The 22,899-nt window shown below is 42.1% G+C and overlaps 2 protein-coding genes across 7 annotated transcripts in view; one reads left to right on the top strand and one right to left on the bottom strand.

Moving 5' to 3' along the window:
• OFD1 (OFD1 centriole and centriolar satellite protein) overlaps nucleotides 1-22,899 on the bottom strand; it is an 83,781-nt gene that overhangs the window by 38,565 nt on the left and 22,317 nt on the right. For both annotated transcript variants that reach the window (XM_034949994.2, XM_034949995.3), the window contains exon 3: nucleotides 18,663-18,737. In XM_034949994.2, the coding sequence (XP_034805885.1) occupies nucleotides 18,663-18,695 (33 nt within the window). In that variant the 5' untranslated portion in view covers nucleotides 18,696-18,737. The remainder of the gene's footprint in view (nucleotides 1-18,662; nucleotides 18,738-22,899) is intronic.
• TRAPPC2 (trafficking protein particle complex subunit 2) lies at nucleotides 30-22,062 on the top strand. 5 transcript variants are annotated; one of them, XM_055106479.1, is made up of 7 exons: nucleotides 30-160; nucleotides 500-641; nucleotides 13,981-14,050; nucleotides 14,496-14,607; nucleotides 17,779-17,927; nucleotides 18,372-18,453; nucleotides 19,952-22,062. In XM_055106479.1, exons 4-7 carry the CDS (start codon nucleotides 14,515-14,517, stop codon nucleotides 20,048-20,050), a joined length of 423 nt encoding a protein of 140 aa, XP_054962454.1. In that variant the 5' UTR covers nucleotides 30-160; nucleotides 500-641; nucleotides 13,981-14,050; nucleotides 14,496-14,514; the 3' UTR covers nucleotides 20,051-22,062. The 5 variants fall into 5 exon arrangements, 4 of the variants coding, with proteins under 4 accessions (XP_054962454.1, XP_054962455.1, XP_054962456.1 ...); XM_055106480.1 differs by lacking the exon at nucleotides 13,981-14,050; XM_055106482.1 differs by lacking the exon at nucleotides 500-641 and having other exon boundaries at nucleotides 53-160.

Raw genomic sequence — 22,899 nt, 5'->3', positions numbered from 1 at the left:
CTTGGTTGCCCAGCACCGGCCGGAAGCTCCACCTACGTATCGCGAGAGCACATCCCAGGGTATCGCGAGAACTGCTTCGGCGTTCTGGCTACAGGTTCGGGGCGCGGGTCTCTTCCGCGGAAACTGACATTGCGTTTCCGTTGTCGGCCTCCCACTGCAGGTAGGGAATGGAGCAAGTGAGGCGGGGGGCGGGTGTTTTGAGTCCCTGGAGGACTTCGTAGCCCCTGCGTGACGCGGATGTTGGTCCTGTACCTCCACCCCTCCCCGGGGTGGCCGGGCCGGACCTGCCAGCCCTCCGCTGGCTCATCCGCGCAGCCGTTCCACCTGCAGACGTCCGCCCTCTCGGGGGCTGTGGTTTCGCGGTTCACTGGGTCATTCAGCTAACCCAGGGTTTCTTAACGGCTGCACTGTTGCCTTTTGGAGCCGGAAGATTCTTTGTTTTGGGAGGCTGTCCTGTGCATTGTAGGTTTAGCTGTATCCTTGCTCTCTATTTTGTCAGTATCACCTTCTCCCCCAAGTGTGACAACCAAAGATGTCTCCAGATATTGCCAGATGTCCTCTTGGAAGCAAGATCGCTCCGGGTTGAGATCCACAGAGCTAAACGTTTTAGAGTACCAACCATTGTGTGCTGTGAGGTAAAGGTGAGCCAGTCCTCATGATGCTTAAATGTAATTAGAAAGGAAAGGAACCAAACCTCTCAGAAGCGATAATGAAAATGTTACAGCCAGAGAATTGAACAAGAACTAAGATACATTGTAGACTGGATAAAGAGTTTAAAGGGGAGGTGGTTGAAGATGGAAGTGATCCAGATCATCTCTGTGGAAAAAGTGTGTCTTTATCGGGGCCTTGATGGGTAGGATTCGGGTGGTGAGCAAAAAGGAGAACATCACAGGAAGGGGAAAAATGAGCAAAGGAATCATTAAAAGAAAAAGAAAAAAAAAAGCCACGACCTTCTTGGGAGCAGTGAGGAATCTAGCCTGACTCCAGAGTTGTGTGCTGGGAATATAAGCCTTATATGGTATCTAAGTCCTGTGAGGACAGAATTGGATGTCAGCTTTGTGTACAGCATTGAAGATGAGTACGATGAGTTTTGATCTCTGGCTGTGAAAAACTTAAAGTATTTAAGAGGCAGTAAGAGTGACAGGACTTCATAGGAGGTGGAGAACCTGTAAGTTTTTGTTGGAAACAATGGAAAAGGAGGAGAGGCTTAGTTGGATTTTAAAGGATGGGTAATGGTTGCAGACAGAATAAAGGAGAACATTCCAGGCATGAAGAGAGAAATGATAGTAGCTCTGAACTCGATACAGTCAAAGTGAATTTGGGAGAAAAAATAAGTAAACGAGTCAACGCTAGCAGAGGTGGAACAATAGGGCTGAGAAAAGACACGTGGAGCAATGTGGGAATCTTGAATACTAGTACATGATCCCGTAGCTGAGATGCATCAAAGGCTTTTGAGTGGAATGATGAAAACAGTGTTCTAAAAAGATGTTGATATGTTGTAAATGTTGTTAAGTAGAATCACTTGTCCACTGTTTAAAAAAAAAAAAATGTTCCTGAAGACCCCCTTACTCCCACCTCCACCTTTGGTCCCACAGTTGAATACATGAATATAATTAGATAAAATGTTCTCCAAAAACTAGCATAACTTCTAGGGGAGGGAGAATTGCTTATAATATTAATAGAAAAATGTCACATTAAAGACCTATCAGTAGTATTCCTACTGCCCCTCCTCATTGTAATAGACATGTCCCATGCCATACCAGTTTAGTCTCATGACCCCAGGTTTATGGAACAACTGAAATCACTGCTCTCGCGAGCACAGGGCAGTTTTTCTAGAAGCTCTTCTATAGAGGTTGTAAAGAGGCATGCTACAAAAATGGATGTCTTTGGAACTGGAGTCCATGAGTTTTATCTTGCATTTGTCTACAACTTAAGAGAAGAGACTTCCAAGTTCACTGAGCATCCTCCCACTCTGGCACTGTTGGTGTTCCACCCACCCCTTAGTTTCTAGTTTCCCAGTGACTTCAAATGAGCAGCCCTGGGCTTGGCCTATGGAACGGTTTGGAATAAGTCTGTGTAGTCCAGAGTCAGCAAATACTTGGCCCTCCTGTAGGTACTGCACGTCCCCAAATTCATAGCAGACATGGATAATTGATCACAGCATTCTTTCCTGGTGACCACATTTAGTCTCAGAATCTTTCTCAGCGCCAGTTCCTGGCAGTCACTACCAGTTGATTAGAATTCGCTTATGAAAGGAAACTCATTTGCCATCCCTAGCCAAGTCCCTTTTTCATTAGATAGCTTATCGTATTTAAAGATAGTACTGTGCTGTACCCCACTCCCTTTCCACCCCAAAAAGGTCTCCCCTACTCCGTTTAAACATCCTCTGTTACTTCAGTTGCTCTTGTCTGGTTTCCAGAGCATTTCCTAGCCTAGATCCTGCCCTCCCTTCCCCTGTAACACACAGAGTTATTGATCCTTTTACAATATGATTCCCAGAACTGAGTACCTTCCCCAAAGATGATAATATTATTGAAGAGGACATCAGCATTCTCCCTGACCTTGCTCTTAATGCCACCTAGAATTCATTAGCTTTTTTGACAAACCTATCAGACTTTTGCCTCTTACCGAGCTTGCAGAACTTTTGGGTTGATGTAGATGAACTGTTCTTAATCTAGGTTTCCCTTGTCCTTTTGTACAGTTGATTTTTAAGCCCAAGTACAGGGCTTGCTTTCTTATCCTCTTAACTTCTATCTTGTTAATTTCACCTTACTCTCCTAGCCATGGAGATCTTTTTTAATCCTAACTTCTGCCTTCTAATAAGTTAGCTGCCCTTGGTGTTATCTTTGAATGTGATAAGTTATCTTCATTCAAGTTATTGATTCAAATACTGAGCTAGACTAGGTTAAGGTCAACCTCAAAGCCTTACTAGAGACCCTGTGCCATAAATTGACACGGAGCACCCAATGTTCTCCGAGTATTGACACTCAAGTCGGCTATGAGCCACCCCTCATTCAGCAAATAATGAGTGCTTTTTGGGTCCCTGGCACTGTTGTAGCTCTAGGGATACCATAGTGAATGAGACGAATGGTGTATCTGCTCTCATGGAGGGCAACATTCTAGCAAGACTGTATTTTCACTCAGGCTCCAGGACTCCAGTTTGTTCTTAGGTAGATACCAAAATATTTCGTAAAATGACTTTCTGTTTACCTACCGTATCTCCCTTCAGAAACAAAAAATGTAAATTTGGTATGACTTGTTCTAGTACAACCAGGAGTATATGAATGAATAATCTGTTTTTATCTAGGGATTCACATTAAATGAATTAATGTATAATAAAAGTGCCTGGCATGGCATCTGACTGAAAATAAACATTTAATACACGTTTCTGTTGGTGTTCTAGTCGCTCTGAATGTACCCTTTTATAGACTAGGAGATAAGCCTTTTTCCTGTTTCTGAAAATAGGAATAGCATTTAACCTAGCGGATGATATGGCATTTTTCTTGCAATTTCTCAAATGTCACTGATCAGCAGTTATGCAATCACATTTGTTAATCCAAGGTATATAATTTGTCAGGACCTGATGACTTGGATTTATTGAAATGTCTAGATGTTTTCTTTTTTTTTTAGTTATACTTTTAAGTTCTAGGGTACATGTGCACAACATGCAGGTTTGATACATAGGTATACATGTGCCATGTTGGTTTGCTGCACCCATTAACTCATCATTTACATTAGGTATTCCTCCTAATGCTATCCCTCCCCCAGCCCCCCACCCCCTGACAGGCCCCAGTGTGTGATATTCCCTGCCCTGTGTCCAAGTGATCTCATTGTTCAATTCCCACCTATGAGTGAGAACATGCAGTGTTTGCTTTTCTGTCCTTGTGATAGTTTGCTCAGAATGATGGTTTCCAGCTTCATCCATGTCCCTACAAAGGACATGAACTCATCCTTTTTTATGGCTGCATAGTATTCCATGGTGTATATGTGCCACATTTTCCTAATCCAGTCTATCATTGATGGACATTTGGGTTCATTCCAAGTCTTTGCTATTGTGAATAGTGCCACAATAAACATACGTGTGCTTGTGTCTTTATAGTAGCATGATTTGTAATCCTTTGGGTATATACCCAGCAATAAGTTTGCTGGGTCAAATGGTATTTCTACCTCTAGATCCTTGAGGAATCGCCACACTGTCTTCCACAATGATTGAACTAATTTACACTCCCACCAACAGTGTAAAAGTGTTCCTATTTCTCCACATCCTCTCCAGCATCTGTTATTTCCTGACTTTTTAATGATTGCCATTCTAACTGGCGTGAGATGGTATCTCTTTGTGGTTTTGATTTGCATTTCTCTAATGACCAGTGATGAGCATTTTTTTCATGTGTCTGTTGGCTGCATAGATGTCTTCTTTTGAGAAGTGTCTGTTCATATCCTTTGCCCACTTTTTGATGGGGTTTTTTTTTTCTTATAAATTTGTTTGAGTTCTTTGTAGATTCTGGATATTAGCCTTTCGTCAGATGGGTAGATTGCAAACATTTTCTCCCATTCTGTAGGTTGCCTGTTCACTCTGATGGTAGTTTCTTTTGCCGTGCAGAAGCTCTTTAGTTTAATTAGATCCGATCTGTCTATTTTGGCTTTTGTTGTCATTGCTTTTGGTGTTTTAGTCATGAAGTCCTTGCCCATGCCTGTGTCCTGAATGGTATTGCCTAGGTTTTCCTATAGAGTTTTTATGGTTTTAGGTCTAACATTTACGTCCTTTTTTTGTTTGTTTTTTGTTTTTTGAGACGAAGTTTCACTCTTGTTGCCCAGGCTGGAGTGCAATGGTGCAATCTTGACTCACTGCAACCTCCACCTCTTGGATTCAAGCAATTCTTCTGCCTCTGCCTCCCGAGTAGCAGGGATTACAGGCATGTGCCACCACGCCTGGCTAAGTTTGTATTTTTAGTAGAGATGGGGTTTCTCCATGTTGGTCAGGCTGATCTTGAACTCCCTACTTCAGGTGATATGACCACCTCAGCCTCCCAAAGTGCCGGGATTACAGGCTTGAGCCACCATGCCCAGCCCTAACATTTAAGTCTTTAATCCATCTTGAATTAATTTTTGTATAAGGTGTAAGGAAGGGATCCAGTTTCAGGTTTCTACATATGGCTAGCCCGTTTTCCCAGCACCATTTATTAAATAGGGAATCCTTTCCCCATTTCTTGTTTTTGTCAGTTTTGTCAAAGATCAGATGGTTGTAGATGTGTGGTGTTATTTCTGAGGCCTCTGTTCTGTTCCATTGGTCTATATATCTGTTTCGGTACCAGTACCATGCTGTTTTGGTTACTGTAGCCTTGTAGTGTAGTTTGAAGTCAGGTAGCGTGATGCCTCCACCTTTCTTCTTTTGGCTGAGGATTGTCTTGGCAATGTGGGCTCTTTTTTGGTTCCATATGAACTTTAAAGTAGTTTTTTTCAATTCTTTGAAGAAAGTCATTGGTAGCTTGATGGGGATGGCAGTGAATCTATAAATTACCCTTGGGCAGTATGGCCATTTTCATGATATTGATTCTTCCTATCCATGAGCATGGAATGTTCTTCCATTTGTTTGTATCCTCTTTTATTTCACTGAGCAGTGGTTTGTAGTTCTCCTTGAAGAGGTCCTTCACGTCCCTTGTAAGTTGGATTCCTAGGTATTTTATTCTCTTTGTAGCAATTGTGAATGGGAGTTCACCCATGCTTTGGCTCTCTGTTTGTCTATTATTGGTGTATAGGAATGCTCGTGATTTTTGCATATTGATTTTGTATCCTGCGACTTTGCTGAAGCTTAAGGAGATTTTGGACTGAGACCATGGGGTTTTCTAAATTTACAATCATGTCATCTGCAAACAGGGACAATTTGACTTCCTCTTTTCCTAATTGAATACCCTTTATTTCTTTCTCTTGCCTGATTGCCCTGGCCAGAACTTCCAACACTGTGTTGAATAGGAGTGGTGAGAGAGGGCATCCTTGTCTTGTGCCAGTTTTGAAAGGGAATGCTTCCAGTTTTTGCCCATTCAGTATGATATTGGCTGTGGGTTTGTCATAAATAGCTCTTATTATTTTGAGATATGTTCTATCAATTCCTAGTTTATTGAGAGTTTTTAACATGAAGGGCTGTTGAATTTTGTCAAAGGCCTTTTCTGCATCTATTGAGATAATCATGTGGATTTTGTCGTTGGTTCTGTTTATGTGATGGATTATGTTTATTGATTTGCGTATGTTGAACCAGCCTTGCATCCCAGGGGTGAAGCTGACCTGATCATGGTGGATAAGCTTTTTGATGTACTACTGGATTCGGTTTGCCAGTATTTTATTGAGGATTTTCGCATCAATGTTCATCGGGGATATTGGTCTAAAATTCTCTTTTTTTATTGTGTCTCTGCTAGGCTTTGGTATCAGGATGATGTTGGCTTCATAAAATGAGTTAGGGAGGATTCCCTCTTTTTCTGTTGATTGGAATAGTTTCAGAAGGAATGGTACCAGCTCCTCTTTGTACCTCTGGTAGAATTCGGATGTGAATCCGTCTGGTCCTGGACTTTTTTTGGTTAGTAAGCTATTAATTATTGCCTCGATTTCAGAACCTGTTATTGGTCTATTTAGGGATTCAACTTCTTCCTGGTTTAGCCTTGGGAGAATGTATGTGTCCAGGAATTTATCCATTTCTTCTAGATTTTCCAGTTTATTTTCGTAGAGGTGTTTATAGTATTCTCTGATGGTAGTTTGTATTTCTGTGGGATCGGTGGTGATATCCCCTTTATCATTTTTTATTGCATCTATCTGATTCTTCTCTGTTTTCTTCTTTATTAGTCTTGCTATGGTCTATCAATTTTGTTGATCTTTTGAAAAAACCAGCTCCTGGATTCATTGATTTTTTAAAGGGTTTTTCGTGTCTTTATCTCTTTCAGTTCTGCTCTGATCTTAGTTATTTCTTGTCTTCTGCTAGCTTTTGAATTTGTTTGCTCTTGCTTCTCTAGTTCTTTTAATTGCGATGTTAGGGTGTAGATTTTAAATCTTTCCTGCTTTCTGTTGTGGGCATTTAGTGCTATAAATTTCCCTCTACACACTGCTTTAAATGTGTCCCAGAGATTCTGATACTTTGTGTCTTTGTTTTCTTTGGTTTCAGAGAACATCTTTATTTCTGCCTTCATTTCGTTATTTACCCAGTAGTCATTCAGGAGCAAGTTGTTCAATTTCCATTTAGTTGAGCAGTTTTGAGTGAGTTTTTTAATCCTGAGTTCTAATTTGATTGCACTGTGGTCTGAGAGACAGTTTTTTGTGATTTGTGTTCTTTTACATTTGCTGGAGTGCTTTACTTCCAATTATGTAGTCAATTTTGGAATAAGTGCAATGTGGTGCTGAGAAGAATGTATATTCTGTTGATTTGGGGTGGAGAGTTCTGTAGATGTCTATTAGGTCCACTTGGTGCAGAGCTGAGTTCAAGTCCTGGATATCCTTGTTAACCTGTCTTGTTGATCTGATATTGACAGTGGGGTGTTAAAAGTCTCCCATTATTATTGTGTGGGAGTCTAAGTCTCTTTGTAGGTCTCTAAGGACTTGCTTTATGAATCTAGGTGCTCCTGTATTGGGTGCATATATAGGATAGTTAGCTCTTCTTGTTGAATTGATCCCTTTACCATTATGTAATGGCCTTCTTTGTCTCTTTTGATCTTTGTTGGTTTAAAGTCTGTTTTATCAGAAACCAGGATTGCAACCCCTGCTTTTTTGTGCTTTCCATTTGCTTGGTAGATCTTCCTCCATCCCTTTATTTTGAGCCTATGTGTGTCTTTGCACATCAGATGGGTTTCCTGAATACAGCACACTGATGGGTCTTGATTCTTTATCCAGTTTGCCAGTCTGTGTCTTTTAATTGGAGCATTTAGTCCATTTACATTTAAGGTTAATATTGTTATGTGTGAATTTGATCCTGTCATTATGATGTTCGCTGGTTATTTTGCCTGTTAACTGATGCAGTTTCTTTATAGCATCAATGGTATTTTACAATTTGGCCTGTTTTTGCAGTGGCTGGTACTGGTTGTTTCTTTCTATGTTTAGTGCTTCCTTCAGGAGCTCTTGTAAGGCAGGCCTGGTGGTGACAAAATCTCTCATCATTTCCTTCTCTGTCAAGGATTTTATTTCTCTTTCACTTATGAAGCTTAGTTTGGCTGGATATGAAATTCTGGGTTGAAAATTCTTTTTAAGAATGCTGAATATTGGCCCCCACTCTCTTCTGGCTTGTAGAGTTTCTGCTGAGAGATCTGCTGTTAGTCTGATGGGCTTCCCTTTGTGGGTAACCCGACCTTTCTCTCTGCCGCCCTTAACATTTTTTTCCTTCATTTCAACCTTGGTGAATCTGACAATTATGTGTCTTGGGGTTGCTCTTCTCGAGGAGTATCTTTGTGGTATTCTCTGTATTTCCTGAATTTGAATGTTGGCCTGCCTTGCTAGGTTGGGGAAGTTCTCCTGGATAATATCCTGAAGAGTGTTTTCCAACTTGGTTCCATTCTCCCCATCACTTTCAGGTACACCAGTCAAACGTAGATTTGGTCTTTTCACATAGTCCCATATTTCTTGGAGGCTTTGTTCGTTTCTTTTTATTCTTTTTTCTCTAACCTTGTTTTCTCGCTTTATTTCATTAATTTGATCTTCAATCACTGATACCCTTTCTTCTACTTGATCAAATCAGTTATTGAAGCTTGTGTATGCATCATGAAGTTCTTGTGCCATGGTTTTTAGCTCCCTCAGGTCATTTAAGGTCTTCTCTACACTGTTTATTCTAGTTAGCCATTCGTCTAATCTTTTTTCAAGGTTTTTAGCTTCCTTGAGATGGGTTCAAACATGCTCCTTTAGCTCAGAGAAGTTTGTTATTACCGACCTTTTGAAGTCTGATTCTGTCAACTCATCAAAGTCATTCTCCGTCCAGCTTTGTTCCATTGCTGGCGAGGAGCTGCAATCCTTTGGAGGAGAAGAGGCGCTCTCATTTTTAGAATTTTCAGCTTTTCTGTTCTGGTTTCTCCCCATCTTTGTGGTTTTATCTGCCTTTGGTCTTTGATGTTGGTGACCTACAGATGGGGTTTTGGTGTAGATGTTGTTTTTGTTGATGATGATGCTATTCCTTTCTGTTTGTTAGTTTTCCTTCTAACAGTCAGGTCCCTCAGCTGCAGGTCTGTTGGAGTTTGCTGGAGGTCCACTCCAGACCCCGTTTGCCTGGGTATCACCAGCAGAGGCTGCAGAACAGCAAATATTGCTGCCTGATCCTTCCTCTGGAAGCTTCATCCCAGAGGGGCACCCGCCTATATGAGGTGTCTGTCAGCCCCTACTGGGAGGTGTCTCCCAATTAGGCCATACGGGGGTCAGGGACCCCCTTGAGGAGGCAGTCTGTCCGTTCTCAGAGCTCAAGCACCACGTTGGGGGAACCACTGCTCTCTTCAGAGCTGTCAGACAGGGATGTTTAAGTCTGCAGAAGTTGTCTGCTGCCTTTTGTTCAGCTAAGCCCTGCCCAGAGAGGTGGAGTCTAGAGGCAGTAGGCTTTGCTGAGCTGCAGCGGGCTCTGCCCAGTTCAAGCTTCCTGGCCACTTGTTTACCTGCTGAAGCCTCAGCAATGGCGGACACCCCTCCCCCAGCCAGGCTGCTGCCTCACAGTTCAATCTCAGACTGCTGCGCTAGCAGTGAGCAAGGCTCCGTGGGTGTGGGACCTGCCGAGCCAGGCATGGGAGAGAATCTCCTTGTCTGCCGGTTGCTAAGACCTTGGGAAAAGCACAGTATTTGGGTGGGAGTATCCCATTTTTCCAGGTACAGTCTGTCATGGCTTCCCTTGGCTAGGAGAGGGAAATCCCCCGACCCCTTGCACTTTCTGGGTGAGGCGACGCCCTGCCCTGCTTCAGCTCGCCCTCCATGGGCTGCACCCACTGTCCAACCAGTCCCAATGAGATGAACCAGGTACCTCAGTTGGAAACGCAGAAATCACCCATCTTCTGCGTTGATCATGCTGGGAGCTGCAGACCGGAGGTGTTCCTATTTGGCCATCTTGGAACGGATCCCTAGACGTTTTCTTAATATACCTATCTTGAGGTTCGCAGCCTGCCTAACCTTGTTTCTTCCATGCTTGCTATTTGAAAAGCCATTTAACAGAGAAAATGGAAGTTAAACAGATCAGCATCCACCATTATTTCAGTGTGTGGCAAGCGCTTGAAGCAGTTGACCCTTCTCCCTTGGTTTTTCCTGATCGTAGCCTAAAAAGCCTCTTTTTTTTTTTTTTAAATATATATCACACACTTCAACTCATTGTAGGCCTTTGCCCTTCTGATGCTAGCCTCACTGATTTCTGGTCCCGTTTTTATGTTCATTACTAGTCAGTGTCCTACTTCTTACATCTTCCATGTGGCCTCTTTAAATTTAAGGTAGTCAGAGAGCTCTTTGTATCACCAAGTTTATTTCTTTAGTCTTCTCCTTCTCAAAAGCCCAGGTTTCCTTAGCCACTGAAGACAGCTGCTGTTTCCACCACAAGTGAGAGTCCTGGCTCTCACTTGAGAGCCAAACAAGAATCTGTTTCCTTGTACTTTCCAGCTTCTAGGGGCCTCCTGCATTCCTTGGCTGTGGCCCCTTCCTTCATTTTCAAAGCTGTCAAGATCACATTGCTGTGACCATTCTTCTGTCACTTCCCCCTGACTTTCCTCTTTTGCTTCCCTATTCTACTTTTAAGGCCCTTGTCATGACATTGGGTCCACCTGGATGATCCAGGACAATGTTCCTATCTTAAGGTCAGCTGGTGAGCAACCTTAATTCCTCTTTGCCGTGGGCCCTAACATACTCACAAGTTGCAGAGATTAGGATGTGGACATCTTAGGAGAGGGGCCACTGTTCTGCTTGTTCACCTCAGCTAGACATATGGAAACCATCCTAGATTCCCCTCTTGTCCTCAATTTCCCAGTTTAATGTATTCCCAAATTCTGTGTAGCTACCTCCTCAACACCTCTGGGCCAAGCCTCTCTTGGAGATGCTTCAAAGGCCCCTATTTAAGGTGATGGGAAAATCGAGCAGACCATACATACACAGTCATGTCAACGCAGGTAATTCAGTAATGGCAGTTGCTTTATCTGTATTATATATTGGAATTCTAAGTAATACTTGTTTTTGTTGGTGAAGGGAAGGTGGAGGAAGTCACAGAACTTTTATAAAACGTTTGGAATCAGGCCGGGCATGGTGGCTCATGCCTGTAATCCCAGCACTTTGGGATTACAGCTGTGCTGTCTAGTACTGTGGCCACTAGCCACATATGGCTATTTATGTTTAATTAAAATTCAGTTCTACATTCTCACTAGCCACATTTTTTTTTTTTTTTTTTTTTTTTTTGAGATGGAGTCTTGCTCTGTCACCAGGCTGGAGTGTGCAGTGGCACGATCTTGGCTCACTGCAAGCTCCGCCTCCTGGGTTCACACCATTCTTCTGGCTCCGCCTCCCAGGTTCACACCATTCTTCTGCCTCAGCCTCCCGAGTAGCTGGGACTACAGGTGCCCACCACCACACCCGGCTAATTTTTTGTATTTTTAGTAGAGATGGGGTTTCACCATGTTAGCCAGGATGGTCTCGATCTCCTGACCTCGTGATCCACCCGCCTTGGCCTCCCAAAGTGCTGGGATTACAGGCGTGAGCCACCGCGCCTGGCCTACACTAGCCACATTTCTAATGCACACTAGCTCACATATTGGACAGCACAGGTGTAGAACATTTCTGTCCTCGCAGAAAGTTCCATAGATTGGACAGCGCAGAATCCTAGCGTGTATCTTACCTTTGCTCCATACCCTCAAGTATTTGCTAAGTGTTTGCAGCTGTTCCCCTCCCAAGACAATGAGGTCATTTTCTCCCAGGGTTTTCAGTTCTTCCACTTCACCTGTCAGTTTTTCCTTGGCAGAACTGAATGAAAAGCTACAGCCCTTCTTGCTTCTTCAGCTGTTTACAAAATCAAATAATTGGCAGCTGAAGTCAAGCATGGAATGTATATAAAGAAAGCTCTGTCTCATCTTTTGCGCAGCTGGGTAGTTGGTAACAGCATCCTCATGCAGTCGGTCTTTGAGTTCCCTTTCTGTCTTCCTGCTGACTTAGCGCCATGCTGCTTGCCCATTCGTGGCTTTCCATATAGGGGTGAGTGTGGGGATGCATGTTATCTTGCTTATACATATATGTACATATATTTCCTTCTGCTGCTGCTTTTGCTTTTTTTTTTTTTTTTTTTTTTTTTTTTTTGCTGCTGCTTAAATGTGCTGAAGAAAGTAAGAAGCCCTTCCCTTGGCAAACTCCAGCTCTGAAATCTAGTCCAGCAAGAATTCATGATATCATTGTTTACTTGGTTCAAATTTCAACTCCCTGTCCTTCCCTTCACTTTGGAGAATTATTGCCAGTTCTTCTAGTTTTGCATAGCTTTTTTATCATTCCAGCTCGTCTTTGTTATCCACTTTTTCTGTTTGGACCTTTTTCTTATCTTTCCCCTAAAACAGGGGCAAAGATTTTCTTTAAAGGGCCAGATAGTAAATATTGTTGGCTTTGTGGGACAGCTGGTCTGTGTCACAGGTGCTTAACTCTGCCATTGAAGCGTGAGAGCAGCCTTAGATGGTCGCAAAAGGATGGGCAAGGCTAGATTTGGCCTGCAGTCTATAGTCCCCCACCCCTCCACCCCTGCCCCAAATAGCATTTTAAATCCTACGTCATCATGCCAGGAGTTCTGATCTGCCTTTTCTTCCATAGTCATGGCCTTCCAATTCTAGAGTTAAAAGTGCCAGCTGTGCCTTGATTTCCTTTATAAAATGTGTCATTCATTAGCAAGTACATATCAGATTTCTTCTGATTTCATTGTGTGTTCTGTGTGAATCAGCAGAAGGCCCAATGAGGCTTGCTAAGTCTTGGCTTCTAACACACCTCAGATATATGTTCTAGGAGACTGACTGTAACTCCCGGTTTACTTGATTTCCACTCCGTGTTGAGAAGTTACTAGTCACCACATCCCAGTGTGCATACGGTCTCCCATGTTATTCCACATAACATTAATTGAGCATGTACTGTGGGTCAGACACTGTACTGGGTACTTTACATGCATTAGATTGTGTGATCCTCATAAGTGCACCATAAGGTGCTACAGTGTTAGCACTATTTAACAGATGAGAAAACTGACATTAGGAAGTTAAGGACTGCCTGTGGTCACACTGCCAGTAAGTAGCAGAGCTAGACCTGAACCTAACTTTGACTCCAAAGTCCTTGTGTTAAAAATACACACCATGGGGTTACCTTGGGGTAAATCCATCCATGCCCCCACCCATCCATCATTCATCTAGATTTCAATTATCTGTGCTAAAAGCCATGGAATCACTTATATTTTTCCCCCCAGTTTCTCATAGTTTCATCTCTTCTGCCAATCTGTTTTTTTTTTTTTTTTTTTTGAGACAGGGTCTCATTTTGTCACTTAGACTGGAGTGCAGTGGTGCGATCTTGGTTCACTGCAGCCTTGACCTCCCTGGGCTCAGGTGATCCTCCTGCGTCAGCCTCCTGAGTAGCTGGGACTACAGGCACATACCACCATGCCTGGCTAATTTTTGTATTTCATGTAGAGATGGAGTTTCACCATGTTGCCCAGGCTGGTCTCGAAGTCCTGGGCTGAAGCAATCTGCCCATCTCAGCCCTCCAAAGTGCTGGGATTACAGGCGTGAGCCACTGCACCGGGCCCAACATGTTAAACTTAGTTCCAAGATCTTTCAGTGCCTCAGAATGTCTTCCTTTATGGATTATTTCTTCCATCTTTTCTAGAATACAAAACTCTTCCTTTCTTATAAATTGGTGTATAAAGAGGCATATCATAGGCTCTTAGATTTGCAAAGACTTACATTTATAGCACACATACTTCAAGTAGAAAGAAGACAAATACAGCACACGCAGTCTGCGAATCAGTGATACAGTGTCTGTCCTTTCTAGGTAAGTGACATGAGGTAGAGCTGGTTTTAGCTTCCCCCGACGGATGCCTCCTGGAAATTTCTAAGGCAAGGTAATTACTTCCTTGGTCTTCCCACTACTCTGTATTGTCCTTGACTTACCACCACCTTCTGTTAATCCTTCTAGGTGTCCGTGCTGCTACTAACTGGTCCAGTCCAAATGAAGCCCAGCTTACTCTACCAGACACTTAGGGCCCCTTGAGCTGAATGAGCCATATTTTCAGATCATGAGAATGTTGTCTTTGTGATTTCATGTTAGAGGTCTTCCAGTTTACTTATGAAAATACATTAGATTCACAGATTCATATCATAGATACATAATTTGTTTATTCCAGAAGCTACGTATCTTCGCTAGTATACTGGAAACTGCCAAGCTTAGTAGCATCTTCCTCTACAATGTCAGGTTTAAATTAAAAAAAGAATTCTACACTTCCCATTAGTCATTTTTTAATTTGAAGATTGACTACTAAAAATATGTACTATTTTTCACTTAATTAGGAGCCATATATTGAAGACCATGTCTGGGAGCTTCTACTTTGTAATTGTTGGCCACCATGATAATCCAGTTTTTGAAATGGAGTTTTTGCCAGCTGGGAAGGCAGAATCCAAAGTACGTAAGAATTTTTATGCTATTGTAATGATATGGTATAATATGATTTTAGAACTGGAAGATCTGGACAGATAAGGTAACTGAAATCCACCACAATTAAATGAGGCTTGCTCAGGAGCCCACAGACTGATAGAAGCCAGCCAGGGTATGTCCTTGGAGATGTTTATTCATCCGTTAGTTCAGCACAGACTAGCATGACGCTCTGGCATTCCCATCATACTCAGTTCACTATGTCACCCACCATGAATTGCTGTTGCTTAAGCACATAAAAACATAGTTCACCTGTAGTGGATTGCCGCCTTGAAATACCATGGAAGTCCAGGCTGTTTTCATGAATCATGTTTTTCATCAGGACCTACTGGGTTAGAAAAGACCCTTACTTCCCTGTCTTCCTGCTGCCACTGGGTCTGCAGCACCTCACTTCAGGGGCCTTCTGCAGCACTTCCTGGCTGGGTTGAGCCTGTATGCTCCCCTCCCCAGTGACACCTTGGCCATACACAGGAAGCTCAAAAGCAGCACCAGAGGTGATAGCACCCGACTTGCTTGTCAAGAATGGTTCCAAAAACCAAGCTTAGCTCGAGGACATATTGCCATTCAGACCCATAGAGTATTTTTTTTTGTTTGAGACAAGGAAATGGACCATATATTTTAAGAAAGATTACCATCCCAAATGCTTAAAATAAAACCATTTGGATCTTATTTATTTATTCTTTTTGAGACAGAGTCTTGCTCTGTCGCCCAGACTGGAGTGCAGTGACACGATCTCAGCTCACTGCAACCTCTGCCTCCTGGGTTCAAGCAATTCTCCTGTATCAGCCTCCCAGGTAGCTGGGATTATAGGTGCGCACCACTGTGCCAGGCTAATTTTTGTATTTTTAGTAGATACAGGGTTTCGCCATCTTGCCCAGGCTGGTCTCGAACTCCTGACCTCAGGTGGTCTGCCTGCCCTCGGCCTCCCAAAGTGCTGGGATTGCAGACATGAGCCACTACACCTGGCCCAGACCTGTAGAGTTTTGACACGAGAAGAGCCCAGTTCTTTCCAATTTCTGTTTCTAATAAATTGCTGACAAGTTTGCTATGTTTCTCCCAACCTCCAAAAATTGGCTTTAATGTCCTTTAAGGAATTGATGTTTTAAGTTAATTGTAATGCATAATATATGGTATTTTTCAACTATTCAGGCCTTGCCACCAAAATAAGATAGGCATTTGTTTACGGGATTCTCTATGAGGTGGAGTTGTGACATTATTTTCTCATATTATGAGAACACTACTCATTAAAACTTGTTTTGAGGTATCTCTGTACCAGTACTGCTTTGTGGGATGCAGCTACTTGTATGTAATTTCTGTGCACTCCACTGCCCTTGTGTTGGACAAAGCACACATAAAAATACTTGGTTGCATAACTTGATTTTAGTTCTTTCTCCTGCTACCACTCACTTTCTTAAAGCGTTTTCAGTTTGCTCCTAATTCTTCAGGATTGATCATCATTGTAAAAGAAAACACTGCTGTGAGCCAGACACAAAAACATCCATTTCTCTAAGGATTCACTTAGCTTTGTCATGGCAACATGAGTGAAGTAAAACATGCTTTAACTATGCGTGGGATTCCACGGCAACGGGCCGCCCTCCTCCAGCCCAGGCATGAGAACAGCCTCCTTGGCAAGGAAGCCGTCTTGGTTTCCTATGGCTGTTGTAACAAAGTACGAAAAACTGAGTGGCTTGGGACAGCAGAAATTTATTGTCTCAGTTCTGAGGGCCACCATCTGAAATCAAGGTGTCAGTGGGGCCATGCTCCCTATGAAGGCACAAAGACAAGGGTCTGTCCAGGCCTCTCTCCCAGCTTCTGGGAGTTCCTTGGCTTGTGGCAGCATAACTCCAGTCTTCATGTGGCATTTTTCTCCCTGTGTGCATCTCTAAATGTTCCCTTTTTCTAAATACACCAGTCCATTGGATTAGGGGCCCACCCTACTCCAATGTGACCTCATCTTACACATCTGCAACAACCTCTTTCCATATAAGGCCACATTCTGAGGTACTGTTGCTTAGGACTTCAACAAAGGAATTTTAGAGAGGAAACACTTCAACCCATAACAGGTATTCTTTGAAAAATGGCTTGGGTTTTTTTGAGACGGAGTTTTGCTCTTGTCCCCCAGGCTGGAGTGCAATGGCGTGATCTCGGCTCACTGCAGCCTCCGCCTCCCAGGTTCAAGCAATTCTCCTGCCTCAGCCTCCCGAGTAGCTGGGATTACAGGCATGCACCACCACAGCCGGCCAATTTTTGTATTAGTAGAGATGGGATTTCACCATATTGGACAGGCTGGTCTTGAACTCCTGACCTCAGGTGATCCACCTGCCTCAGCCTCCCAAAGTGCTAGGATTACAAGCATAAGCCACCGCGCCTGGCCAAAAAATGTATTTTCAAAGAACTACATTGGAGTAAGACTGCATTCCAAGTTCTGAATTCCGTCTTCACATTATGGTCAGACAGTCCCACCTTCTGTTCACTTAAGCCATTTCAGCCCAGGAAAAGGACACTCCCAGCTCTGACAGGACTGTGTCCTGCTATTGACACAGGCGACTGCTCACAGCTGGGGCTGAGCATCACCTCCCACTACTCCTAGGTCCCACTGTCATGTAAGCTCCATGCACTGGAAAGAGGCCTCTGGCAGGCCGTTATAAGCGCCATTTCAACTGTCTCTACTGCTTACCTGGTGCCACTGTGCAGGAAGCCCCACCCTCTCAGTTTCCTCCCAGACCTTGAGGCCTGGTGTGAATGGCACCTCTTCTCCACAGGATCTTGTTTTTTTTTTTTTTTTAACATAGTATCCTTTTTTTACATGTTTAGATGGTTACAGAATTTGGTAACTTCCTTCTTGAAACATGAAAAAAAATTTATATGAAAAAGATTTTCAATAAATGATTTTGTATAAATCCTCTATATATACATTTCATTTATTAATTGGCTGTTTCTGTTGAGATGTAGATATCAAATTTAAAAATAGAATATAATATGAAAACAGATCTTTTATAAGTCTCATGACAATAACAAAGTATAAAAGCAAACTGTTTTTTCCCCACAAGAAAACCATCTATAGAATTTACAGAATGACATGTCAGCATTCTCGATGCCATATGCAAATGTTAATCTGTGGTTGCTCACACTGTCATCTAGGACGACCATCGTCATCTGAACCAGTTCATAGCTCATGCTGCTCTCGACCTCGTAGATGAGAACATGTGGCTATCGAACAACATGTACTTGAAAACTGTGGACAAGTTCAACGAGTGGTTTGTGTCGGCATTTGTCACTGCGGGGCATATCCTTACCTTCTTAGTAAAGGTAACTAACTAAAGTTTGGGCTCACAAACCAGAAGAACATGGAACATAGATGCCAGGCTCTGAGTCTGTAGACTTCACAGTCAGGTGAAAATGTAAGTTTCCATTTATGGGGCTACTTTTCTTTTTTTAGGGGGGAAAAACATTTTGTTTAATAGCTAATTTTAAAACTAAGTCTCATACACAAAAAGAGTTTATCTGGACCCTATCAAGGGTGATTTTACTTTATTTTATAGTTATTTTCTAACTTTGAAAGCTTATGTTCTCTTTATGATAAAACTAAGCTAATTTTAAACCCCGTTTATATATTCAACTTTTCCATCACAAATACACTGCATGTGACTAATTTGAAGAATACTGTATCAACGAACTGGTTGCTTTTTGTTTTTCATTTCTAAGAAAGATTATGCCTTAATTATTTCACATATGAGGTTTATTATGCTTCATGACATAAGACAAGAAGATGGAATAAAGAACTTCTTTACTGATGTTTATGATTTATATATAAAGGTACGGTATGTTCTATAATTTTTAAATTCTGATGAGAAAGGATTTGACCTTTGTCAGGAAACTGGCCTATTGAAGTAACTCCCTTAGGCTGCAGTTTACCTTTCAGACTAGCTTTCCCCCATCAGAACTATCTCTGGCAACTCCCTCCGCAGGTAAGTCTTCACAGCCAGGTGAATATGTATTTAGGAACACAACTTCATGGTAGTTACCTTTAGATGATTGTGAAGGTAAATTGGTTTCATTCTTCACCTTGTTGTCCTCATAGCTGATTTTATTAGGGATCCCTAAAGACAGCAAGAAAGCAGCCTATATAAGGGAAAATTACTTCATAATTTAATCTAAAATGTTTCCATCTACTTTACAAATAAGTTACAGTGCAATAGAGATCATAAACTGGCAGGAAGTGATTTTTATATGATCAAATAGCCACTCAAGAAGAATGGCGCCACTTGCATTTCTTGATTTTGAAAAATAAAATAATAATAGGACGTCATGGTTACACTGCAGTGATAACAATAGTATGTTTTGTTTTGGAGACAGTCTTGCTCTGTCACCCAGGCTGGAGTGCAGTGGCGTGATCTCAGCTCACTGCAACCTCTGCCTTCCAGGTTCAAGCGATTCTCCTGCTTCAGCCTCCCAAGTAGCTGGGACCACAAGTGTGCACCACCACACCCAGCTGATTTTTGTATTTTTAGTAGAGACGAGGTTTTGCCATGTTGGCCAGGCTGGTCTCAAACTCCTGACCTCAAGTGATCCACCCGCCTTGGCCTCCCAAAGTGCTGGGATTACAGGCGTGAGCCACCATGCCTGGCCCGTATGTTTTTAATAATTTAAATAAGTTCTGTATTTGGACAGAATTTCTTGCATATCAGCACAGTAATACAATTTAACAGTATTCCTAGTCAGAGGTAGTAAGTAATATTTAGCCCTCTTATAAAGATGAACAATGTCAAGTGATTAAGGTATAAAAATCAGCAATGCCTTTCCTCATTAGAGATTCCATTTAATGATTTTCTGTCATGCGTTATGATACACTAATTTGAGAAGCTGATCATTTAGCAATCTTGTGTTAAAGGAGAGTATTAAAAACCTGATTGTTAAAAGATTACCACACAAGAATAGCTTTTTCTGAACTCTGAGCACATGGCAGATTTTTTTGTTTTATGTAGCCAAAGGGCCATAGAGATTAATCCATTTATTTATAATGAATATGAGTATTTCACACACAGGGTAAATTCTGAAAGTTAACTGACACAGGCAACATTTATCATACTGCCATTAGTTTTGCCACAGATACTTCTCAAAACCAAAACACCAAAATAAAAATTTCCTTAAGAGGATGTTATTAACAATGCAGCATTTTCAATAAAACTTAAAAATGTGGTCTTTAGACTTTGGAATGTCTTTGGTTTTTAATTTAAAACTTTAAAATGATTTCCTTTCAGAAACTTAAGATTTGTCAGCTTTTTTGCTTCACTAATACTTTCTTCTTTCCTAGTTTTCAATGAATCCATTTTATGAACCCAATTCTCCTATTCGATCAAGTGCATTTGACAGAAAAGTTCAGTTTCTTGGGAAGAAACACCTTTTAAGCTGAATGCAGAAAATTCCAAAATAAATGATGTCACCACAATGGTGTATACTCAGGAATGTGTACATTGTAAGTTACTTGATTAAATAGCCTGGAAAACTTTTGTGTATTCTCAGCTTATCTAAACCTAATGAAATTCCTTTTATATTTAAAAATAGTACATTCTTTCTCATGTCACGTATCAATAGATCAATTGGTATTTCCTTGTGAACACTGTTATTTATAAAGAGTTCATTATCAATAATCATGTTTTTTTTTTTTTTTTTTTTTTTTTCTGATACAGAGTCTGACTCTGTTGCCAGGCTGGAGTGCAGTGGCGCAATCTTGGCTCACTGCAACCTCCGCCTCCCAGGTTCAGGCGATTCTCCTGCCTCAGCCTCCAAGTAGCTGGGACTACAGGCGCGTGCCACCACGCCCGGCTAATTTTTGTATTTTTAGTAGAGACAGGGTTTCACCATATTGGTCAGGCTGGTCTTGAACTCCTGACCTCGTGATCTGCCCGCCTTGGCCTCCCAAAGTACCGGGATTACAGGCGTGAGCCACCGTGCCCAACCATGAAATATTTTTACTTAAAAATTGGGAATAAGCTCGCTTTTTTTTTTTTTGAGATGGAGTCTTGCTCCTGTTGTGCAGGCTGAGTAGAGACAGGGTTTCACCATATTGGTCAGGCTGGTCTTGAACTCCTGACCTCGTGATCCACCCACCTCAGCAAGTGCTGGGATTACAGGCGTGAGCCACCACGCCCGGCCATGAAATATTTTTACTTAAAAATTGGGAATAAGCTTTTTGGTTTTTTGTGGGTTTTTTTTTTTTTTGAGATGGAGTCTTGCTCCTGTCGTGCAGGCTGGAGTGCAGTGGCACAGTCTTGGCTCACTGCAACCTCCACCTCCTGGGTTCAAGCAATTCTCCTTCAGCCTCCCGAGTAGCTGGGATTACAGGCATGCACCACCACACCTGGCTAATTTTTGTGTTTTTAGTAGAGACGGGGTTTCGCTATTTTGGCCGGGCTGGTTTCAAACTCCTGACCTCAGTTGATCCACCCGCCTCAGCCTCCCAAAGTGCTAGGATTACAGGCATGAACCACCGTGCCCGGCCAGGAATAAGCTTTTGACTTGCCCAATTCAGATAGGTTGATCTTTGGGGTTTTTTTTTTTTTTTTGAGATGGAGTTTCGCTCTGTTGTCCAGGCTGGAGTGCAATGGCAGTTGTTTCACCGTAACCTCTGCCTCCTGACTTCAAGCAATTCTCCTGCCTCAGCCTCCCAAAGTGCTGGGATTACAGGTGTGAGCCACCGTGCCCGGCCCAGATAGGTTGATCTTAATGTAACAACCCAAAAATAAATGTCATAGTCAAGATTTGGTAGATAAATTTAAAATTAAAATATTCTGCAGTTGGGAGTGAAATGTGATAGCACATACGTTGACATTATGCATTTAGAGATGTTATAAAAATGTATAGGCAGTATACACAGCACTACTCAAGAAGCCAAAGAAACACTTGTGCAGTGCTAAGTGTCACATGTCTGCTTCCACCAGAGGCTAGGAATAGTGATCCTGCTATAATGTGAGAACCCAAATCATGTTTATAAAATAGGAGGCTGGGAGCAGTTGCAGGCCACAGTGAAGTGTGTTGCTTCTGTCACTTTATATTCTTATATTTCCTTTCCCTCAGACAGTAAACTGTTGATACTCGTACTTGTAAAAAATTGTAAGGCAATTTTTAGTACTGTTGTCAAAGAAAAGCTTGGATTACATTAACATTTGTATTCAGCCTTTTAGGTGATACACCAGAGGGGGCTGGGAATTGTCTCTTTGTTCCTATAAGTAGATCTTAATGTAAAATAGTAAATGTCCATTGAAAAGCAAGTAATACAGCCTGTGCTAATTGGGAGCACTTGAACAATTTTGTTCCATTCTGAATAACTTTTGAGCAAGTAATTCTAAGCTTTGTCTTGTATCCTTGTGTGAAATTGCATAATTTTTACCCTATTTGATTTCTTAAATAAAGATGTTTGCTCAAGATCGTGGTAGTTTAATATCCATTTTTAAAGTGCTGCTTTCGTCCTATTTCTCCTATTGATAGTCTGCAAACTAATATGATGTCTTCACCTGTTATAGAGCTCAGATTGACTCAAACTAGATGCCAGAGCTTTGGGAGCAGAAAAATTTACATACTCAGCTAGAAATCTAGGAGTAATTTCAGCAAACGTGTATTTTTTTGTATATAGTTGGCCCCTCCCTCAATGAGCATATCATCCAGAGGGCTGTGATGCAGGGCAGCCAAGAGCAGCAGGGTGATTGATTGAGAGCAGGAAGACTTGGCTCAGCTGCACAACAGTGGTACCCTGAAAATAGCCTTTTCTCCAGGCTGGTGAAGGTGAGGTAGGCACTAGTAATACACTTGTGAGTATATTACTAAAGTTAAATGCCAAATTTCATGTGTGACTGAGTCTTCAAAGGAGCTGGAAGGGAAGTGGAGCATTGAGTGGGACCTCCAAGGTAGGCTGCACAGGAAAGCATTGCAGGTGTGAAGGTGTGAAGAGCACTTGGGCACATGGGTGGAACTGACAGCTGATAGATAGATAGGAGCTGATCATGAGGAAAGCTAAGCTGGCAAAGCTTGGATCTGGTAGGTGATGTTCCTTGAAGGTTCTGGAACACAAGAGCAATGGGGTGAAGTCAGTCTTAAAATCAGGCTCTCCTGAGCACATGTATGTTAGCACAAAGTTGGTTATCTGCTTTAGTGCTCCAAAAGTGATCCAGATAAAACGTACACCGAGTTTTGTCATCTTGCCATAGCCAGAAACTTACTAGGATGCTTCCTTTGGCATGGACATAGATCGTCTTAGTCTCTGCT

This window comes from Pan paniscus, chromosome X (assembly GCF_029289425.2).
Source record: "Pan paniscus chromosome X, NHGRI_mPanPan1-v2.0_pri, whole genome shotgun sequence".
NCBI lineage: Eukaryota > Metazoa > Chordata > Mammalia > Primates > Hominidae > Pan > Pan paniscus.
Note: the sequence above shows the minus strand (reverse complement) of the source record. Positions and strands in the feature narration are given on the sequence as shown.

Coding starts and splice junctions, on each gene's coding strand:
- TRAPPC2 (XM_055106480.1), top strand. CDS start 14,515: ATGTCTGGGAGCTTCTACTTTGTAATTGTTGGCCACCATGATAATCCA. Junction 14,608..17,778: donor CTGGGAAGGCAGAATCCAAA/GTACGTAAGAAT, acceptor ACTGTCATCTAG/GACGACCATCGTCATCTGAA. Junction 17,928..18,371: donor TTTGTCACTGCGGGGCATAT/CCTTACCTTCTT, acceptor TATTTCACATAT/GAGGTTTATTATGCTTCATG.